This window comes from Nestor notabilis, unplaced genomic scaffold (assembly GCF_000696875.1).
Source record: "Nestor notabilis isolate BGI_N333 unplaced genomic scaffold, ASM69687v1 scaffold3712, whole genome shotgun sequence".
Lineage (NCBI taxonomy): Eukaryota > Metazoa > Chordata > Aves > Psittaciformes > Psittacidae > Nestor > Nestor notabilis.
Genome location: NW_009917732.1, coordinates 1 through 23,731, shown reverse-complemented (window position 1 = coordinate 23,731; position 23,731 = coordinate 1). Strand labels below are relative to the sequence as shown.

General features: G+C 37.3%; 1 protein-coding gene across 1 annotated transcript in view; it reads left to right on the top strand.

Moving 5' to 3' along the window:
- Window positions 1–22,154, top strand: part of LOC104401704 (RAS guanyl-releasing protein 1-like) — a gene marked incomplete at both ends in the record, with an annotated part of 25,988 nt that extends 3,834 nt beyond the window's left edge. The window contains 6 exons of the mRNA XM_010009375.1: window positions 13,835–13,940; window positions 16,088–16,150; window positions 16,632–16,763; window positions 17,855–18,008; window positions 21,161–21,334; window positions 22,038–22,154. Coding sequence (XP_010007677.1) covers window positions 13,835–13,940; window positions 16,088–16,150; window positions 16,632–16,763; window positions 17,855–18,008; window positions 21,161–21,334; window positions 22,038–22,154 — 746 coding nt within the window. The remainder of the gene's footprint in view (window positions 1–13,834; window positions 13,941–16,087; window positions 16,151–16,631; window positions 16,764–17,854; window positions 18,009–21,160; window positions 21,335–22,037) is intronic.
- Window positions 22,155–23,731: the final 1,577 nt, after the last annotated feature.

The window sequence follows — 23,731 nt, the reverse complement described above, 5'->3', positions numbered from 1 at the left end:
TGGCCTTGAACACTTCCAGGGATAGGGCTTCCAAAACTTCTCTTTAAAAACATTATCCCTTGTCCTATCCCTATGTGCTGTTGTATAAAATCCCTCTCCAGCTCTTGTGTAGGCCCCCTTTAGGTATTGGAAGGCTGCTCAAAGGTCTCTGCAGAACCTTCTCTTCTTCAGGCTTAATAAGCCCAACTCTCTCAGCCTGTCTTCATAGGAGAGGTGCTCTAGCCCTCTGATTATCTTTGTGGCCATCCTTTGGCTTCACTTCTGTACTTCCTTCTTTTGTTGGGGCCCCAGACTTGAATGCAGAACACCAGGTGGGGTCTCACAAGAGTGGAGTAGAGGGGCTGAATCACCTCCCTCGAGCTGCTGGACATGCTCCTTTTGGTGAAGCCCAGCCATACGGCTGGCTTTCTGGGCTGCATGCACACATTGCCAAATCTTGTTGAGCTTCCGATCAGCCAACAACCCCAAGACTTTCTCTTCAGGGCTGCTCCCAATCCAGTCTCTGCACAGCCTATGTTTGTGATTCGTATTGCCCTGACCCAGGTGTAGGACTTTGCACTTGGCCTTGTTGAACTTCATGAGGTTTGCATAGGCCCACCTCTTGAGCCTGTCAAGGTCCCTCTGGATGGCATCCCTTCTGTACAGCATGTCAACTGCACCACACAGCTTGGTGGTGTTGGCAAACTTGCTGAGGGCGCACTTGATCCCCCTGTCCATGTCACCAACAAAGATGTTAAACAGTGCTGGTCCCAGTACTGACCCCTGAGGAACGCCACTTGCCACTGGTCTCCACTTGGACATTGAGCTGTTGACCACAACTCTTTGAGTGTCACCATCCAGCCAATTCCTCATCCACTGAGTGGTCCATCCACCCAATCCAATTCTCTCCAATTTAGAAAGAATATCAAGCAGGACAAAGCTCGTCATACTTGTCAAATGCTTTGTGAGACTGCATAAATGCTTATAGACGATGTGGGGTTAGAGAACATTTTCCTAGGCCACATTTGTGGCCAAAGGATAAACAAAATAAACAAAACCCACCATTTGTTTAAATTGTTTTTACAAGTGTTTAAAAACTGTTGCAATCAGGACAAAATGTAGCTTCAGCATAGTGTCAATTTGCTATCTTCCTGCTTTGTCTGTACATAAGTCCTTAAAGGTTACTTAGAACTACCTAACAAACAATTCCAAGAGTGCACTTGAAGGTCATGCTTAATACAAACACTTGTGTCTTCCTAAAAACATTTGAGGGTCATTTGAGAGCTGAAAAATCCCTATGACCTCAGAATTTTAGTGTTAAAAAAGTACTTCTGTCGTTACCCTTTGAATGCAAGATCTTACTCACTAGCCTCTTACATTTGAGTACTAGAAGCATGTTTACTGTAGCACGCAGACCTATGCTTATCCTACAATTCAGGCACTTCAGTTACTGCTAGACAAGATGAGTGTGCTTAATGGAATAAAGATATCATGAAACATCCTCTTTAAAAGCATGTCACCATGCAGTGTCCCTGTGTCTGGTTTATTAAGAGAGATATAAGTAAAGGGCTTTGGGAAAGCAAACAAAACATTTCCCAGAGCATCTGGCATAATTCTATGTGGAAGTTCAACCACAATAAACAGTTTGCAGTAGAGTTAGTTGTTTATACTCCCATGTCAATTCTTAATACAAAACCAGGAATTAAAATAAAGATTTAAACCTATGGCTGTTACTTTTTGAAGAAGTTAAAAATCATAACCTCAAAGATTAGCAATGGTCTTAATGAAACTTATGTGAACCTAGTTGCAATTTTTGACTTCTCATGGTTGTAATGCTCTAGCTAGGTCTAAGAGTGAGTTGTGATATAAGTTGTTCTGTGGTGTCTGATGGATGCTAAACTAGCTTGTTGCCTCAATGTGTGATAAAGAGAGATGTTTGTTTGCAGACAAACCTTAGAAATTCTGGAAACCACTTTCAGACTGATCTGGATGAAAGATGCCATGGAATTGTTCTAATAGAAATCAGAAATCTGTCAAAGGTGCTGGTGCTGATTTTCTCTTAGGTGCTAGCTGCCTAAAACTGTACAAGTTAATCATAGTTAACATTTTACAGAGTAAAAATTAACTACATTAGCAGAGCTGTCTAGTTATGTGAACGGATAATATTTTCATAGCTCACTCTTTTATCAATGCCGTGCAAAAATATATTGAGTCTTAGGAATTCTTTGAGACCCAAGGAAGTATAGCATCCATTTTATAAACAATGAAGCAGGCAAGTTAGAGTTCTCTCATTAAAAGAACTATAGCCATTTTCTCCCCTAAACTACAGAAAATTTGAAAATTTTATCAATTTTTTCCCTTTCAGTTATGTAGAAAAACCTGCTGTACTCTTAACATAAGTACATTTTTCAGTCTAGTTAAAACACACAATGACTATTAAAACAATCACAGTTCAAGTACCAAGTTTTTCTATGTCCTTTTACCCAATTTACTATATGCCAAATTCTAACACAAAATTCTGACTCAAAAGCAGTTACTTCTTTCAAGACACATGCACACCCACAGAAAGCAAATTTGGTCATTTACTTCTTTCTGTTAGGTTTGCCTGAACAGTTATTTGTTTTTCTCTCATGCTCCACAAACTTGCAGGTTTCCACCCCTCACCTCTGAAGCCTAGGCTGAATGTTGAGGTCTCCAGTCCCCCTGAAAGTAGTTAAAATTTGTTCATGGTATGGTTCTGTATTAAAATGTTGTTGTTCACTCTGTGTTAAGTAATCTGGGTGCAATTTGGTCAAATACAGTGCAGAAACTGTAGTATTGCTTGGCAACAGAAACTACGTTAATGATCAATTAATGACATTGTGGGAACAGAAGAGTCATTACTGCTCTGGAGAATGCATGACATTGTGGGAACAGAAGAATAGTTACTGCTCTGGAGAATACTAAGTGCTGTTTAGCTACCTATTAAAGTTAATTGTGATTGTACCAAAACGAAAATAGATTTCTGTTTTAACCTGATGTCTGTGGAAAAAACTTCCCAAAGAAAAGAAACTTTACATATCTTTACATAAAATTTTAAAGTTCTGTTTAGCTAATTTGACTTCAGCCCTTTCAATAGTCTTTCAAATAGACAACAGTCTTTTCAATTTTCCAAATGACTTTGGAAAATTATAAGTAATGAAAGAAAATGAAAAAAACGTACACTTCTTGCTTTATAAAGCAGTTTCCATTTTACTTGTATTTACCACAAGGATATGACAGAAAATTCTACCTTCATACTCTAAATATAACTTCAGAAAAACAATATAAATTTTATTTAACAATGCAAAAAAACTTAGATAGCAATAGAAAGTAATTCATTCTCTATTCTTGTATGACTTTAATTTGTCTTCACCTCAATCTATGTATGAAGCTGAAGCGAAAATAAGTCACTTGTCCTTTAGCTTCCCCAGGCATTTTACTTTCTGTGTTATCTGGTTTTGTTGTGTGTGCTTTAGTGTGAAGTCTGTCAGTGTTCTGCTGTGTGTTGCCAAGTGTGAATACATATTTTTGCATTGCTTTTTTGAAAGTCTGAAGAAGGGGCTTCCCTTAGACTGTTATATAGTTCGTGTATCTTTATGTTATGCAGGACAGGCTGGCGATTAAAAGCTAAGATAACTTTCTAAACATGATACTACCTTTTTTTCCCCCATTTCTGAGGTAAGAAGGTGCAAGTGCAAAAGCCAGCAAAAGGCAAAGATAAGAGAATACCTATTGGGAGCTGTTAAGATTGCACTGGAGATGACTTTTAGAATCTCCAAAGACTGCAGTTTTGAGAATCGAATGTATATAGAAGTCATGTTAAGAAAAATTCAGTGCCTTGTGCCATCTCTATTGTGATGAAAGATCATTTAGAGAGAATATATATTTTTTTTTGAGGTATGGAACTCCTTTGGCAGAGAACAATAGTGTGAGATGTTAAGAGCTTCTTTTCTATTTTAACCTTTAAATTTTTTTTTGGAAAAAGATTCACCTTCAAAATACTCACTTTGGATGTGGGTGAGATTGTCTTCTCCTTTTGTTCAGGAGAACCAGTTATGTTTAATGTTGATCTACAGTATGAAGTGTTTTAAAAAAGTACCTAAAAAAAAAAAAAAAGTACTTGTTTAGATTGAATAACATAGAAAATTGTCAGATACCTGCAACAGTACTTAGGAGGCATAAGATTCTGCTCTGCGCTAGGCCAGCTGGTACAATGGGACCAATAAAGCTTACACTTGAACACATACGGGATTGTTTGTTGAATATTTGGCATATTGCATCTAGCTTGAATCAGCAATTGGGAAGCTTCTTCTGTATGTAGATATTTGATAGTGCTGCCTGCAGATTAGGTATGTTTTAAGTTTATCATGAAGCTGTGGGTTTTTTCTGAAACTGGTTCTTTTGGTCCATGCTGAACAAGAGATGTTTCAGTCTAAGGATGAACGGTCGTGGTTTAACTTCGGTCATGAGCCAAGCACCACACAGTTGCTCACTTACCCCCCACCTCAGTGGAAAGGGGGAGAGAACTGGAAGGGTAAAAGTGAGAAAACTTGTGGGTTGAGATAAAGACAGTTTAATAAGTTAAAGGAGAAAAAAACCCAAACCAACCAAACAAAAACAAACAACCAACCCCCCCCCCCAAAAAAAAAAAAAAACAAACAACCAAAAAACAACCCCTAACCAAACAACCCAAACCCAAGCAAACCCAAGAAAAACATCTGATGTGAAAACCCCTAATTGCTCATCACCAGCCCACTGATGCTTAGCCAGTTCTCAAGCAACAGAAGCCCTGGCAAACTTTCACCCATTTTTATTGCCGAGCATGACATGACATGGTATGGAGTATCCCTTTTATTAGTTGGGATCAGCTGTCCTGGCTGTGTCCCCTCTCAGATTCCTGTCCACCTTCAACCTACTCACTGGTGGGGCAGTGTGGGAAGGCATGCCCCAACTGCTAGGTTAGAAGCTAGTTTTCCAGAGTCTGTAAACACTAATTCCAGAAATGTATCTAGAAGTTAGAGCAAAGACTAGAAAGCTTAGATATGTAAGGGAGGGAAGCCTGAAACACTAAGTCAGAAATATTAGAGCAGGAGTCATGTTGGAGTATTCATCAATAATGAAAATTAAGGCCAGGAACTGGGATCTAAGCAATCTTCAACATCAACATCCCCAAGAGGAAATCAGCTTGGTGTCTGCTAGTTGTTACAGTTTCAACCTTCGGATAGGTCTGAATTCCTGCTTCCTTGGATCTTAATACTGGCTGCCCCAGGATCAATCATGCAGTTAGAAGCTTATAAAACACTGCAGTTGTGGGATGACTAAGTGTTAAGCATGCAGCTGGGTTCAGTGGTCACTTGTGATAGCAGCCTCAGAAGTTTCTGATTCTGTTCTGGGAGTCTCTTTTGTCTTGTCCATCAATACTTACGCCAGCACAGCTGTGTTGCCAGGCATTATACTTGAATTATTCAAGAGTTGCCTGCAGCTCAAAAGCTGCACGTGGCTTCAGTATCATGATTTAAAGCATTGAAAAAGTCTTGAACGCTCAAATTATGTTTTGTAGGCTTTGGAGAAAAAGACTATTAGATTAAAAAGTTCTCATCTAAATTTGCTAAAATCAATATTTTAACCATGCTGTAGAACAATGTATGGGGGGTGTGTGTGGTAACTTTTTATCTTGTTCTATGTACTTGATCTGAATTTCCAAGGCTAATGGAATGCTTTCCACCCACATTTCATTTGGTTTTTCTCGAAGTACATTTTAATTTCTGAAAATCATCCCATCTCCTCTTGACAAGAGCTTTTATCTTCTTGTTTTCATTTTAAAGAATTACCCACCCAGAGCTCTTTCTGCAAGATGTAGCTTTCCAAAAAGCTGTTTCTGAGAGAGGGTAATGGCTTTCCCTTGAGGTTTTTCTCCCCTAATGTTCCCTACCCTCATACAGAGCAGTCTTATTATCCTTTTTGGATGCATATTAGGTTCACTTGTGAGTCTTGGATATATCTGCATTGTTAATGAATATTTGGAAGAGCAGCAGTGGGTTCCCCTGCCCCCTTCCCCCCTTTCTGTAGGAAGTTTGGAGGGGGAAGTAAACTTGGAGAAGCCTCTAGTTTATAGGGTTTCTTCCAACATCTGTGTTTACGTGGCTTGTTTAGGGTTCTGTGGGTGCAGGAATTGATCACAAAGTAGTATGATTCTCTGGAATATACTGATTTGTTCTCATTTTAACTTCGGAGTTTTCACTCATAAGACCAAATACTTGTGTAAATAAATTTATGTATGACTCCCTTAATAGTTGCAAGCACATATGGACAATAAGACTATTTATTTATTTAAAAAAATAAAAATAAAAAAAGCTTTAACACAATTCCCTGAATATTTTGGTGCTCTCTACTAAACACATAGCTTTCTTGCTGCATGAGGGGGAAAACCACCATCCTGCATAGAATTAAATGTAAGCTGGAGAGCTCAAGATTTTACCTGTTTTCTGCTTCAGCTAAAATTAAAGCAATCATTCTTTTACCTAATTGGTGCCTCATCTTTATAAGGACATTGTAATTAAGTTATGTTATTTCTGAAAGATGTTAAGCACTTAATTATTTAAAATAAAGAAAAATTCACTAAGGATATGCACAAAGATCTGCATTTGGGATAATCAGTTGTAAAAACAGTAAAGTCTTTGTTATACAGCATTTCCGCAGAAAAGTATCTCAATGTGAAGATGAATTTTAAAATGAAAATGGTTTAATAATAGTGTACCATTGCAGAAGCTCTAAGATAAGTGCATGCATAGAGGGATGTGTGTACTTATTTTTTTTTATATGTATATATTATATGTGTACACTTACATGTATAAAAATGTACATGTAGATAAAAGCATTATGTACAGGATATTAAAAATAATATTCTAACTCTGATGCTAAGAACTCCTCTGGAGTACGAATTCAGGTTTGCTTCATAAAGGTGCAAACTGCAAAGGGTTCAGAAAAGCATATCAAAGTTGACCAGAGATCTAGAAAACCTGGCTTCTGAGGAAAAAGATTGACAGATTTCATATTTCCTAGCTCAGAAAAGAGATGAGAGGAGCAATCCTTACGTAGAGAAAATATACTGATACGAGAAAAAATGCTTTTCCTGTCTGCTGGGAGACAGGCATAATGGGTTAAAGCTGCCCAAGTTGCCTGAAGTCTTTGATTAGACAGTAAGGAGAACTCTTTAATGATGGAGATGCTCAAGTGCTGGAATAAGTCACCTACAGAGGCTATGAAATCCTTGTCACTGTAGAACTTCAACAATGAATTAAACTGGTTCTGAAGCATACTGCCTTTGAGATTCTGCACTGGAGCAGAGGAATAGAGTAGAGAGCTCCTTAGCCCTTTTTTCTGTTATCAGCTGAGCTTTCAGCTGTCATTAAAAAATAAAGACTATTTCCAGCCTGAGAACTAAAGATTCTTTTTTAAGTTGAATCTGCTTGTTCACCCTCAATGATGGTGTTGTAACTGATGAGCAGGATGGTGGCTTCTCATGAATCTGATTCTGACCAAATGTGATCAATTTAATGAAGAGAGTTAAATGGCTACCTCTGTTACAGAGTACCAAACCCCAAGCAACAACAATAAGCCTGCAGTAAGAAGATTACTATGTGTTGCACAGATTTTAAGCTGAAGGGGAACAGTGTGTTTCCTGTTCGTGAAGGGAAGTTCCAGGAAGTGTCCATGATATACTCATGAAATATTTCATTCAATTTTGTTTGCTTCTAGCCATTCTAAGGTTTTCTCATAGTACTGCATCTCACACATGGGGCAGAGACATTGACTTCTGGCTCTTTCAGTTCAGTCACTAAAGCCGAGCATGTCCTCCCACATGTACCTCCATATTTCATACATGTCTCTGTGTTTCATCAAGATCTTTGGGACCTTGAGAACACCAGTTCCCCCGTTTTCAAATCACATGCTGCTTTAGTAATCTTTGCAGTTTATAACACCGTCCCCACACCATCTTTAATCCACCAGAAAAAAAACCCAAACCAAACAACAAACAAAAAAACTACACCATTTTGTAGAAATCTTAAAGAATTCTATGTAGCTCTAGAGTGTCGCAGTATATCAACCCATGACTTTCAGCTTTGCACTTAACAAGATGTCCGTGTTTTGGCTGGGATAGAGTTAATAACACACCAATGTTTTACTTGTTGCTAAGTAGTGCTTAACCTAAGTCAAGGACTTTTCGGTTTTTAGTTTTATTTATTTCTTTTTGTTATCTCCCTTTTCATTACTATTATTCTTAGTAGTATTTGTATTTATAAATTTATTTAGTAGTAGTAGTATTCAGCCTGAAGAAGAGAAGACCCTGGGGAGACTTTACAGCAGCCTTCCAGTACCTAAAGGGGGCCTGCAACAATGCTGGAGAAGGGCTTGTTACAAGGGCATGGAGTGATAGGGCAAGGGGGAATGGCTTTAATCTGAAAGAGGGTAGATTTAAATTAGGTATTAGGAAGAAATTCTTTACTGTGAGGGTGGTGAGACACTGGAACAGGTAGCTTTGAGCAACCTGGTCTAGTGGAAGGTGTCCCTGCCCATGGCAGGGGATTTGGAACTAGATGATCTTTAAGGTCCCTTCCAACCCAAACCATTATGATTCTATGATGGGATTCTATTATTATTGTAATTTGTTATTAAGCTGTTCTTACCTCAACCCACATGTGTTATCTTTTTTTCCGATTCTCCGTATCCCACTGTGGGGGTCAGGGAGTGAGCAAGTTGCTGCATGGTACTTAGCTGACAGCTGGGGTTAAACCATGACGCAAGACCTCCTGGCAAGTGCTTGAGGCTTTCTTGCATTATATAGTTTTTGGTGCTACTTTTTGATAACCACTGAAAGACTTAAGGGACTTTGGAAGTTATTCATGTTCTTAGTAGCTTAGTCATAGATCACGTGATGTCAGTGCTCTGTGATTCACTTCTGATTCATTTCAAATGGTTCACTAGGTGATAAAGTTGGAACCTGCTTATGAAATGAAGGCCTCTTAGACCTAGAAGAGCTAACTTTCTTTATTGCAGAATTGAGTTCAGTTAAGACATCCTTTGCATTTTTCCTGTTGCCTTATATTGCACTCATGAGTTGGAAGGTCTCAGTACAGTTATCTTATCTAGAACATACTCTTTAAGTATACTTACCACAGGCTTAGCGGCCATCAGCGCCTGGTGAAAAGCAGACAGTATGTTCTTAAAGCCTGGCTTGTTGGCTTTTGAGTACTTTGATTCTTTCAAGTATTCACTGGAAATAAGTGCTACTTCAGTTTATTCCTAAATCACAGATAACAGGGAGTGACCAGTTGGATCATGCAATAGATCATGGGCCTAGATTAGGATGTTCTCACTCTTGTGTGTACTGAGTCTCATGTGCAATGGAATTTTTGTAACTGTAGTTTTTAGTGTCTTTGAGTTACTATATAGATAATAAAATATTTAGCCCTAAATGTTTTTATGTTTTCACTCTTGTAGTTAAATACTGGAAAAGTGTATTCAACTCCTGCTGCCTTGTTTGTTTTAGCGAATATTTATTAAAACAACTTAGTACAATAAGGGCATTTACATGAGGAAAAGCATGTAACCAGTGGGTTATTTGTGTTTTGCTGCAGTAAACCAAAGCTGAGGATTATACAGTATTTTGTAGCTTTCTTTAAGATAAATTGGCTGAAACACACCCATTCCACTTTATTTAGTATTCACTTAGTGGGTTTTGCTCAGCAGGGTGTGTGGTTAGAAACAGGTATACAAACGGAAATGAAAATGAGTCTCAAAGTTTTAAAACAAACTGCTGGAGGTTCAAGAGAGTGCTGTAAAGGCATTCAGGAACACTCTTGCAACACGGTCAGGAAAGCCTTCTTATTTGCTTCGCTGTTTGCACAGAGAGGGTTTAGCATAACTTTCATTACTTCCTTACACAGCTGTTTACAAGGTTGGCTCTCCAAAAAAGTGACGTAGTGGTCAGAGATGTGAAAGATCCAATGACAGTTCAGGAATTGAAACTGAGCTGGAGTCTCTTCTTGACTTTTACCAGTTTAACTCCATGATTTGCTTTTAATTATGGATTCTGAAATACAAATTTCAATGAAGGGGAATCAGACTTGTTATTTTCCTCTTTAGTAACATTTGCTGTATCATGGTGCATGCACTTGAAAAGTGCTTCCTTTTAAAACTGCGCAGGAAGATGACATTAAATATTTGATGGTATGTGTTTGTAAAATTGTGTGCTGCTACAATTCCATTAAGGCTTGCTGCTCAGTGCTGAACTGTACTGGGAATCTTAGGATTTTTTTACTGCAGAGTGTTTTAATTTGGTTTTTTACAATGTTTTTCTTTGTGGAGATGAGCCTTTTATTTTGGTGGGAGAATGGATAACACAAAACTTCTTAGTACTGCTTTAATGTGTGCAAAATAATTGCATGTCATTGTAATGCAGTCTATCTCTGTTGTGAGATAGTTAGGTCTCGATGTTATGAAGCATAAATGCACTTCTGTTATGCAAGAAAATACCATAAATATGTTGACCTAATCACTAATAGTAGGCAGAACACACTGTTTTTCTCTGCATCTTGGTAAAATGGAAAAGAGACCTTCTAGAGGACAGAAATTCGATCGAGCCTTGTGCCAAGTGGTACCTATGTTATGTAATGGCAGATGATTTTGGAATACACACAGAGGAAAAACTGCTAGGAGAGTGAGTTATTTGCTGTCTTTGTTAGCTGGAGATGATCTATATTGAGCACTTCTGAAAAGCTGGTGATTTAATTGCAGCTGTATATACTTAATAGTATGTGTGCACACAACCATTTGGCTTCCAGGTTAAGCATATATTGAACTGCTTTTCTGATTAAACAAGAGTTGTTGGATGGAGGTTCTGGCAGAACACCAGGTTTTGTAGAATGGATGAAAATTGATGCAGGCCTCTGTGTGCAAGGCCTAAAATAATTTTACTCTTCCTGAAGACACTGGAAGAGCACAAAATGCCAAATACTACAGGCCTAAATAAGTATAAGAATGTGAAACAAGGAATGCATAAGCTTCAATTCGTGTTATAAAACTGAGAACTTGTGGTATAAGTCAAGAGGCTTTATTTAAGTGTAATTTAAGTGCAACTACAGAAGGTAGAGGTAGAACTGGTCTTTCGTGTGTTAAGTGTCGAAAATCACCTGGAGCATAAAGTTCTCATTCTGGGCTTGATAATGCTGAGTTGGGTGCTGCATGTTCACAGAGGCTCTGCCAGAATTTGCTAATCAGGATTTTTCTGCTTGTCTTGTCTGAGAGGCTGGCTGTAGTAAGATGTTTCAAGACTGTTTATTGTGCTGAGTTTCCTTCAAACTGACTATGATTTTCCTAGAAGAATGAAGTTACCCATACCACCTATGTCCTTTGCTTTCAGGGCTCCACAGTCAGCTAAACAACAACTTTACTTGTAAACTACAGATCTAGGCCATTCTGAGCCACCTTCCTATTAAACTACATCTACTCTGCATGAAATAGAGTCAGCCTGTCTGCCAGCTTAAACTAAAATTTGACAGAAAGAGAGGAATTTCAAAGAATTGCTTGTGTAGAAAAGATACATCCAGATTGGTGCCCACATTGGTGTAGGAGCAGTTGTGTGAGCTCATCAGTGGTCTGATTTCATTTCTGCTGTCTGGCCAGTCAGCCTGGATTCAACCACAGCATGTATTGCTTTAAGCATGAGTGAGGAGTTATGGCAGTGTTGTGGGGAAGAGAAGGAAAAGACTTTCAGGGGAGCATATTGTGATAATAGGACTATTGTGTAGTGAAGAATAGTGGAGACAGATTTAGAGGAAATCAGGCTTTATTAGTTCTATGAAAGATCCAATGTATTGTTCAAAAAGAAAGACCTGAGCTCTGGGGTTCTCTCTTCACGTTTGGTACCTTCCTGGAGAAAGGCATAGGAAACTCTAGCTTAATGACTAACATGCATTATCTTGTTTTGCAAGTGAGCTAAGTTTAATGTTCTTTTTGATGCTGTGCAATTTAAAAATCCTTCCCCCACCCCCCACCATGTTAGATGCCATTTCATATGCTGCAAATCTGCTTTCACCTTCCTCTTTCATTTTACATTATTGTGCATTGCTTCTGTATATTGCTCCCATTAATGCTGGTTTAAGTGATAATTACATTTAACCTCATAGAGGACAATGTATTTAAAATTATTTAAAATGGTAAATCTTCTTTTGTGTTTGACAGAGTGTCTAATTCCAATTCAGGCTACTTTGGTTCCCTCATGGCAGGCTGTAGAAAAACATCTTCTGTTAATATAGAATCAGAGAATAGTTAGGGTTGGAAAGGACCTTAAGATCATCTAGTTTCAACCCCCCTGCCATGAGCAGGGACACCACACACTAAACTGTGTCGCCCAAGGCTCTGTCCAGCCTGGCCTTGAACACTGCCAGGGTTGGAGCATTCACAACTTCCTTGGGTAACCCATTCCAGTGCCTCACCACCCTCACTGTAACACTTCCTTATATCCAATCTAAACTTCCCCTGTTTAAGTTTAAACCCATTAACCCTTGTCCTACCACTACAGTCCCTAACGAAGAGGCGCTCTCCAGCATCCTTATAGGCCCCCTTCAGATACTGGAAGGCTGCTATGAGGTCTCCACGCAGCCTTCTCTTCTCCAGGCTGAACAGCCTCAACTTTCTCAGCCTGTCTTCGTACAGGAGGTGCTCCAGCCCCCTTATCATCCTCGTGGCCCTCCTCTGGCCTTGCTTCAGCAGCTCCATGTCCTTTTTATGTTGAGGACACCAGAACTGGACACAATACTCCAAGTGAGGCCTCCCAAGAGCAGAGTAGAGGGGCAGGATCACCTCCTTTGACCTGCTGGTCACACTTCTTTTGATGCAGCCCAGGATATGGTTGGCTTTCTGGGCTGCAAGCGCACACTGAAGCCTGCTCATGTCAAGCTTCTCATCCACCACCACCCCCAAGTCCTTCTCCCCAGGGCTGCTCTGAATCTCTTCTCCAAATATTTACAAACACTTTCACTACTGTGTTACAGAAATGGAAACCTTTAAACATTCTGCTACATTTGATGTACTTGATCTTTTTTGAATATGGAAAAAAAGACCACAAGACCTTTAAGACAGATCTTGTCTGAAAACCTTCTTCAAGTGACATCCTTGTAGCACATAGTTTGAGGAAATGTGTTAGGATATTTAGGTCTACCACCAGGAGTATTAATAGGTTAACCTATGGGCTTCTGCATATACTTTATCTCATTCCATGCAACCTGTGCATGTACTTCAGTGTTATGTATGTCAGCTATACAAAAAGCCTTACAAATACTTAAGAATATGGGCATTCTGTTTGATAAGTTTAGTTGTGCCACTGACTGACTGGTATGGATCAATAACTGAATTCTTTTGCTCTGCAATTCATTAGTTTGTTTCAAAGGTTATACTTATCTGCCTAAAGCTAAGCATTTAAGTGCATTGCTGTGCTGGGATCATTACGAATAATTATCTGGATATTTTGCGTGCTTTTGACACACAACTGCTTTTTTGCTTGCCTTATTTTTATTTATTTGTTTATTTATTTAGATTTGATAAGGGTCTTTCAAATCCTGACATGTGTCTCTCATCTGAAAAATGATGCACTTCACATGTTAGTATGTTACTGCTGTTTTTGAAATAGCATAGGTAAACAGGCCTGATGAGAATTAGTATTAGTTATTATTAGTATTCTGAAAAAGCCTCCTTTACTGAGGCTTATTCTGAAAAAGCCTCTTTTACTGAGATATACCAAGATTTCAATATGAATACCCCTTCTTTTTTTCAGATTTAGAAGGAAATGCATATCAAAACAACCATCTGCTAAAGATAATTCTCGCTATGCATCAGTTTATCATCTCCTCTGCAGACATGCTCCAGAAGGTCATTGATCTATATCCTTTTTAATATTCACCTGCTGTTAAGGTAATATTAGATAACTTGACAATTTTGAAATGGGTAAGTAGAGGATATTTAATATTTGGGTGTATTACTATTCCATTATTTAAACAATATCCTTGTTCTTCACAGGTTTTGGTTGTCTTTTCGGTTTGTTTAGGGCTGGGGTTTTTTTAGGTTTTTTTTGGTTTAGCTTGTCATCCACAGAGCGAAAGATGCAACTCCAATTCAGATTTTAAGTAGGATAAATCACCCTCCATTGGCCTTTGAGGTAATATCTAGCAAGTGTAAGATTAATGTAGGCACCTCAGTTAGGTCCTGTGAACCTGGGCCTAAGTTTCAGGTCTCCTTCTCTCTCTTTCTGTCCTCCATATAAGTAGAAGAGCAAGGAACAAAAGTGCAATTCTTGAAAATATGCTAATTGTGTCATCTGGAGATGAAAATGTTCAACAAATATTATTTCCTTCACTACCAAAATTAAAATGCACTGGAATAAATAATAAGCTTTTCCCTCTTATTTTTTCCCATATTGAGTTGACTGCCTGGACTCATAAAAGTGTGTTTCTGGCTCATTAGGTTTTTCACAACAAAGCTAGTAGATCATATTGGCAATACTAGCCTTTAAAAAAAAAAACTAATTGTGGCATTTATTACCTGACTTCTTAGCTTTAAAGAGTGTTTACACCTAGTTAGGAGATTAGGTAGAGGAAGCACACCTGACATGCTGAGAATCTCCCACCAATTTTGATACAATTTAATTTAGATAATCCTGTCTTTCCCCAACCTCTGTATTTTACTGGGTTTTAAAAACAGCATCATTTACAGCCAAGCTTTACTGTAGTGTTGGATTCTGACTGTGCTGCTGCTTCTCTAACCACAAGTGTTAGATCAAGTGTGCTAAGCTCCAACTGTGCTGTAGTGTTGCATTTAACTTATGCTCATATGCTCTTTGAAAATGGAAGAAAGTAGTTGCTTGTATGTTTCTGAGAAGTAACGTTATCTACAGTCAGAGAAGTGATTAAAACTTTTATCAGACTTGCATATTTTGCAAGCTTGTTTTTTGACCCTGTTTGTAGCTCCCTGTAAAGACATTGAAAGATAAAGATAATTTTGAATGGATCAGAAAGCCTGGGCTATTGTATTTTGAAAAACCTTGCAGATGTCCCAGTTTCACCATTTTCCATCCCCTGAGTTACTTGAGTGATTTTTAGATGGTTAGGAGTGATTTGTGAACCATCTAAGTTCAGACATTCAGTTCAGGCCCTTCAAAATATTTGGGAACTTACTCAGACCTCGAGAGTTCTATAGTCAGCCTAATTTAAGCATTTAATGTGGGTGCTTACATTCTGGATGGTATGTCCCCTCAGTTGTGGTAGTTTTAGGCTGCCATTAATTTCAGGCAGATTGTGGTAGGATTCACAAGGTATTTTCATTAAATTGTATGTGTTAGCACTGAAAATGTGTGTAATCTACAGCAGAAGAATCAAGATGTGCATAATCCATTTTCCAAATGAAATTTCCATGTCTTTGAAAGACATTGGCTACAATATCAAAATGTGTTTTACAGAGGTAATAGACTAAAAATATGGGTGTTTCTTTCCAGTTACCACAGCAAGTCAAATGAAAACTGTTGTGTAGTTAGAAAGGTAAGATTTGCAGGGAGAGGCATTTGACATTTTTCTCTACTACTGTATATAACTGTTTATGTTTAAAAGAAAATAGCATCGTTTTTTGAAAATCTTCAGTGAATTGTAATTAACTGAAAAGGCTTTCTTCATAAAAGCAGAAATTGATGAATTTAGTATTACTGTTTCAGATTCTAGTGAGATGTGCATGAGTTTTATTAGAAATTGTGAGGCATGTTGCAGAATAAAAAACATATGTAGAAAGCAGAATCATTTCACTACTTAACACTACTCAGTACTTGGTCAGCTACATCAGTATTACTCACAGTAGTCGTATTTACAATAAACTTTTGCTAACAATCCTGGGATATAATTTGTATACACTTGTGTAAAACCCTAAACTGATATTATTTGTCATCATTAGAATGATTTGTATTGCTCACAGGTATGGAAGTATCAAGCATGTTACATTTCATATCATATATGAATGGTTGTGTTTTTCCTTAACAGTTTTCTACCTATCTGAATGCTTTAGAAAGTAAATCTTCCATGCTGTGTGTAAAGATATGCTATTTTGTGAGGTGAGAATATTCTTGCTTGATAGGTATTAGTCTGCAGCTATCCATGTGCCATACGTAAGAATGCTTTTGCATATGTTAAGCTGATATTAAAAGGAAAACCAGCTGTACTACTTCAGCTTTTCAAAGTTCACTTTAGTAGTTTTACACAGAAAGACCAAACCGGCTTTGTGCACATCCATTGAAGTTGGTGCCTGAGTTGTTGGGTCACAGTTTTGAACTGAGCCTGTATCTTAAACATCAGTGAAAACGGACAGTGCTAGCATTGGTAGTATCGTGTCTAATATTATTGTATAGGTCTATTAAAAAAATGAAGTGGGATATTGAAGCTATTTTTATATTGAGCAAACTATTGTATTCAGTAGGTAATTCTCCAAAGTAATTCCACTCAGTTACTTGAAATGATCCTGGACCACTTTTCAGCCTTACTGATGTTAGAGTAAAACCTTTATTTTTGTGTTTCTGTATTTTCAATGTGCAATAGGTATTGGATTACAGAGTTCTGGGTTATGTTCAAAATGGACTCTAAGCTATCCACAACTATGGAGGAATTTCAAGAACTAGTTAAAGCTAATGGTGAGGAGTTACACTGTCGTCTAATTGACACAACTCAAATGTGAGTGCTGCAGTCTCAATATGCTCAGAAAACAAACTTGTGCTCTGAATTTCCCGTATTCAAATATAATGTCTCTCCAGTATAGCAGGATAATTGTCCGATAGTGGGTTAAATTTATAAGTCATATATTACCTATCCTCAGAAGAGTTTGTATTTCATTATAGATGTTATATATATATATCATGTAGAGAAACAGAATATATTTCGAGAATGGCTTAGGTTGAATTTAACTGCACTGTAGACTTTGTGCTGATTCTCTACACTACATAAATTTTACTCTATCCAGGAAACCTAGAAAATTTGTAGAGACCTAATGATTTTGAAGAATCACTTGAAGTCAATGAGAAAGGAGAATGCCTTTTGACTGGGTAACAGATGAGGTTAAAAAAGTGTGTTTATATTTTTAACACCAAAGGTAAATGAGAAGATGTAGTTTATTACATTGTAAAACTCTTGATTCTATTTTATGTGATTTTAGTTAGAAGATTACTTGTCCCCTCAAGAAAAAAATCCTACAGCTATACATCACGTTGTTCTTTCTTGGGAAGAGAACCTTCCCTGTTATCAAGGAGACTAAGATAGCTCTGTGGAACTGTATAACAACTTCGGTTGGAAATGTACAGGCAAAAGCAGAGCAGAATTTGGCATACATTTTATATCTGGTTATGAAAGAGGATTTTTACTTTTTCAAATTCAATTGAATTTCATTCCTCTGTGGATGAGTAGCATAGGGTGAGAGTTCATACTCGGAGGCTGGTCAAGGAAACCTGTAAGAATTATTAAGTGGAGGAGCACTGGATGTGTTCACTGAGAACAAAGTTACGGACAGCAATTCTGGAAGTGCAGTATATCATCTCATGCTGTTTAGTATAATAGTTGCATTGTACTTACTTGCTACATCAGCATAATAAACACTAACAATATTTTGTCATATAATCTCGAATGTATGAGAGGAGCTAGCTGTTTAGAAATTCAAATAATTGACTTTTTATTGCAGTAAGGAATGAAAACAATGACACTTTTGTATTAGGGAGAGAGGAAAATTTTGCTCTTCAGAAACTAACTCATGGTAATTCTGTTTTGTCTAAAAGAAATTCTAGGGATTGGTCTAGAAAACTGACACAGCGGGTAAAGACCAACACCAGTAAGAAACGGAAAGTCTCACTTCTTTTCGATCACCTTGAGCCAGAGGAGCTATCAGACCACCTTACCTATCTTGAATTTAAGTCTTTCAGAAGAATATCAGTAAGTTTTTTTTATTTTTTAAATTTTTGTATATATGTACTTACTTATTTTAAAGAAAGACATGAAGAACATAGAAAACATGGGAGAGGGGTAGTATTACAAGATTAACCCTGCAGTGCAAGCTGTTGAGCTTGAGTCGGGGCAAGGTCAATTGGAAGGAAGAGGAGTAAACCATTTGATCTTCTTCCAAATTATCTTTTTGTTAGAACAAGTGGTGTTACTTGGCACAGGAACAAGCAGCCTCCTTTGACTCAAATCAGTAACCAGGCTGAAATGGGATGAAGGAAACTTGGAATATTCTCCTAGAATGCTAACCTCCTGTGGCTGTAGGAAACAGTGCAGCATTATTGTGCAGTGACTAATGGACTGTCCGTACAGAAGTCCACTGGACTCTGCTTGCCACTTTTTATTGTGCATAACAAAATAAAGACTAGGGATAAGGAAACAACTAAGAAAATGCTGTTTTTTTATGTAAGGGGGGTTTAAAATATTTTATTATACAAGCTTTCGAGTACACAAACAATTCTTAAGGATTTATCTTTTCCTTTTGTAAGGATTTATGTTTTCTTTCATTTGATTTGTTTTTTCAGCTGTGTTGGTAGCATGTAAGATGCTAAATTCCCCATGCACCCTGGCTTGCGCCCTTGAACGCTACAGCATTACTCCTATTCAAACCTGATACAGTTCACAGATGGAAAAGAAAAGTGAACATTAGAGACCAAATTCTAAGCTGGTTTCAAAGTCACTGTTATTATAACAGTGAAAGCAAAGTGGGCTTTTTAGGCTTTTTGTTTGTTTCGCTTATTTAGTGGTTTGGGTTGGTTTGGGTTTGGTTTTTTTAAGGTGGTTTTTTTTTTTGAAACACAATTTGAAGATGAAGTCTTACCAGGAGAGGGGCTCTCAATGATTGTGGGAAATTTCACTGTTGTGTGTTAGTGTACTTTTTTTTTAGCTGACAGTACATGACTCTTCGTGTTTTGTTAAATTCAAAAAGCCATAGAAGCAAAGTCATGCACAGATTGCTGCCTGTAGGCAGTAATAATATGCAAAGCTTATATAACTCTTAGCATTTTCAAGCTCTGTGCAGACAAAAAGTAATTAATGATTAATGAGCATAACAAGTACGATTGCAGTGAAAGTGTCAGATGTGTCATGGATTTCCAACAGTTACATACTTGTACGCATTTCATGTGCTTGGTCCTGCATGTGTTTTGGTATAAATTGAGTTACCAAGATCTCAGATCAGAAAATAATGTGTAATTAATAAATAGCTGTATAGATTAACTCTTTGCAGAATATGTTCATCATATGCTAAGCCACAGAATCCTTTTGTTATTCTAACATGGCAGCATATCCTGGGAGAAAGGTTGCAAATGACCTGCTATGTTATCAGTTACAGGAATTCATAGGTTCAGTCATTTGAAAGTCAGGAAGGAATACTTGATCCCCAGAACATACATAGCACACAGCAAAATCTTCCACAAGACAGACACCGTGTATCTTGCAGCAAGGAAAAATGCAGGGAGTGGTGTTCACAGAGCAAAACCAGCAGGTATGCTGGTGTTTGGAAACCATTTTAATTTATAGTTATAAAATACAGGGAGGCTACACTCTTTTGTAAGAATCTGGATTCTGTTTTCTTGTTGAGACTCATAAGTTAGTCATTGCAATACCAGACTCCTGAATTATTTAAGTACCTGGACTTCTTTACCATGTCTGCCACTAACAGTCTTGTTAAAGACGACATCATTAATAAATTCTTACACCAAAATTACTTCAAAACTTTAAGTAGGATATTATATATAAATTTGTTCAGCATTTAAAAAAAATTCTTTTCTGAAGGTGAGAGCTGCTGGGAACAAAATATAAACTAATCAAATTGATTCATAATTGTACTGTAACTGCTATGAAGTCCATAATTATGTAGTCAGATATTGAAAAATTATCTATCTATATAAAGTAGTTGCTTAAATTTTAAGATCCAGCCAAATCTGGCTGGGCTTCAAAATTCAAACAGTAATTGTAAGTAAGTACTATGTAATCTCAGAGACAGCTCTACTTATTGCTGTTACTTATTATTAATTTAATAAGAGGACAAATCCAGAGATGTCTGCTGTCATATCTGCTTTTTAAAGTGTTAATAGTTCTTACTAAATGTGTGGAAAAATTAAAAAGTGGAGAGAAAGGGAGAGAGGGAGAGCAAAAAGAAATAGCAGCCTGACAATTGGTGACCTTTTCTTAAGGATCAATGCCATTCAGCATACTCCTATGGCCTTAAGAAAGCAATATGTCTCTATTACAGCTATGAATTTTTGGTAAAATGTTAGTATTAGTGATCCTAGTGAAGAATGGATGTATACATCCCATGTTGCATTTTCTGATGATTCAAATTCTTGTGTATTCTTGTTACTGGATAAATCAAGAGAATGGGTAAGCATTGCATCAACAAAAACAAATGATTGCTTCTTTTTGACCTTAACGGTAAGAATGGCTTAAAAAAAACTATTTGCTACATACAGATGTCTACTGAACAATTTTAGGACACTTTGGTTATATAAGAGAATCTCACAGGCTGTATTAAAAATATTAACAAATCTGTAGCCCTCATTCTGAATGGTCTTATGTAAGTTTTATATTAATGTCATTGAACTTGCTTTTTGTATTAGTACAGCTTAATTCAGAAGTGTGACCTACATACGTAAACTGAACACTTCATTTCATTAAACTGTCACCAAGTTACTAGATTACACTTTAAGTTCAGTTTAACCTTACGTGTCAAAGCCTAGATTCAGTGAGTGTATGGAGCCACTGAGGCTGGGAGGATAGCTGTCATCCTAAGGTTTATAAAAGCCAAGGCTCCTGAGATACATATGATGTAAATGTTGTGATACAAATTATGGCAAAAAGATGCTTTCAGTTAATTTGGTTAGTTGAAGCCTTCTGCTTTGAACTGAACAAAGCTTTGACCAAGGAGAGATTTCAGTCCTATCGATATTTAAGTTGTAAAATATATCTTGCATATTTCATTTAAAAAGCAGGCCTGTATTTGCACACAGATCATGGGGTATATGAGTTTTCATTTTACGCTGTTTGTCTTTTGTTTTTTTTGTTTTGGTTTGGTTTTTGGTTTTTTTTGTTTATTTGTTTCTAAGTTCTCAGATTATCAGAACTACATTGTGAATAGTTGCGTGAAGGAAAATCCAACAATGGAAAGATCAATTGCTCTTTGCAATGGTATCTCTCAGTGGGTGCAGCTAATGGTTCTCAGCAGACCAACACCACAGCTTCGGGCTGAAGTGTTCATCAAGTTCATTCATGTTGCACAGGTCAGTTAAATTTTGATATGTATAGTGTTTATTTTGTTTTTCTCTGATACAGGCCTTTAGGTGTTCTTCCCATGCTGCTACTGTAGGGTCAGCTGGGAGTGTTGGCACTCGTCTCCTGGTTCGTACATACATCATGCGTATTTGTGTATGCTGTGGTTTCATACCAAGTATTCAGATATTATGGCACCATGACTTCTTATATCCATTCTAAAAAAACCTGGTTTCACTGAAAAACTAGTCTTGCTTTTGAATCAGCTAGTGAGATTCCAAGCTGACTGTGTACCTTTCCAAAGCATGAACCCCTATCATGCCTTTGGCCATAATTAGAAGCATTTTTACCAGATATGCCTTACTGGACAGAAGAAGAGATATGGTCCTATTGGTAATCTTTGCATACTAATTCAACTGCAATCATAATCAAGATAATAGGCAGTGTTTCTTAGTTGTGATAGGCTATGAGAAGAGGGAGAAGTACTGAGGAAGTACTTTGAAGATTTAGTGTATCTGCAGAATTAATATCTAATAACAATAGAATACATATGTTGCACCCAGTAAAATCACAGCTCATTACCAAAATGGATACTGGCACAAAACTCTTAAGACTTTAGAGGAAGATGGTAGAGGAAATGTAGAATTTGGATGTGTGTAGTGTACAACTTGAACTTTAAATAACACTACTAATTTTTTTGGTATGTCAACACAGAAGCTCCACCAGCTGCAGAACTTCAATACATTGATGGCAGTGATAGGAGGTCTCTGTCACAGTTCAATTTCCAGACTCAAGGAAACAAGCTCATGTGTTCCTCATGATGTAATTAAGGTTGGTATCACTCCTCTAATTTTTACAGATAAGATAGGCTTTAACTTTTTTTGTCACCGCACACACGAAAAACCAATCTTACTTCACTGAATAAAATGGAGAGAAAAACAGAAGAGAAAAAAAAAAAAAAAGGCAGATTTCCTTTGATTTTGGAGGGCTTTTCTTTGTTATGTAATCTTTATGGTACCAGTTACTCCTACACTTCCAACTCCACTTTCCTTCAAGATTTGTGTAGCTTCTCTAAAGTTTCTCTTTGAATACTCAGATGTGACAAGCTGCATTTTCATTTATTTGCAGTTGTACAGAATAGCATTCAAACACAAAAGCAGAGAACTGGATCCTAGAACATCTAAGGAAAAAGCATATTGTCATTGATAGCAACATTGACCATCTCAAGTCTGAATGCTAGCACAGAGCTCTGTGTTTGAATTTTTTGAGTTTAAGACTGAAAGGACTGGTTTTGTTTATCTGATCTTTCCCTGTGACAGATTTTATCTAGTTCAGACATGAACAAACTTAGTCCTAGGACACACACAGTGGCATATTAGGAATCAGTTGTAATTTCCATTTGACTTCTTGTGAAATACAGATGGATATATATTTTTTTGAGATTCTTCTTACTAAAACTGTGAAGAAAAGTGTATTTATTAGCAATGAAATCACTTCTTCAGAGATTAATATGCTGTATTATTTTATCTTTTTTGAGGCCTGAAAGATTTTGTATAGGTATCTAATGAACCTGTTTTGATCACAGTATGATCAGTTTGAATGAACAGTGCATACCTGGAGTATAGACCAGACTTATGACCTCCTACTGATGATGGTTGCAGCTCTCGTGTTCTATAAAGACCAGTTAGCAAGCTTATTTTAAAGCATGTTGTTTTACAAATCTTTTCGTTACAAGGAGCGGACTACGTATGTGTCCATCATTTGAATAACTTTTCTACATCAAGAGATTGTATACAAGCACTAATAGAAAGCAAGTAAATAAAGGCTCTTAATTAGTGTCTTGAGAACACACTTTAAAGTTTAACAATAACAAACAGTTTATGAAAGTTAAAAATCAAGGGGTTAGATGGAACTGCCACAAGAAAACAGCAGTCCATTGCTTTTATAAGGTTAAGAATCAGTACCTGTGTAGTTTTACACAAGGAAAATATTTATACTGCTAGACTTAAGATTTATTTGGCCTCTACAACAAGTCAAATATACTGTTTCTTCTTCATTTCCATGGAAAAAAACTTTTTCTTAAAAGCACAAATGTGCCACCTTGAACTATAGTAGAAGTTCTGGTCATGCTGTGATGGGACCATATCACAACGTAGGGTTTTCTGCCAGGACTTTCGAATTCCAGCAATTCTAGCTGTTGACCTGGAAGGTGAAGAAGTGCATTCCACATTTTAAGGTGAACATGGTGGCTTTTATGGAGGTCAGAGAGCTTGTGCTGTGCATTAACTGCATACATGTCCCCTTGATTTGAGAGGATCCAATTTCTTTTACTTGATTAAAATAGGGAATGTAGGAAAACCAGCATTAATGCTGGTCTTCCTACATTATCTATTATAATATTATCTATT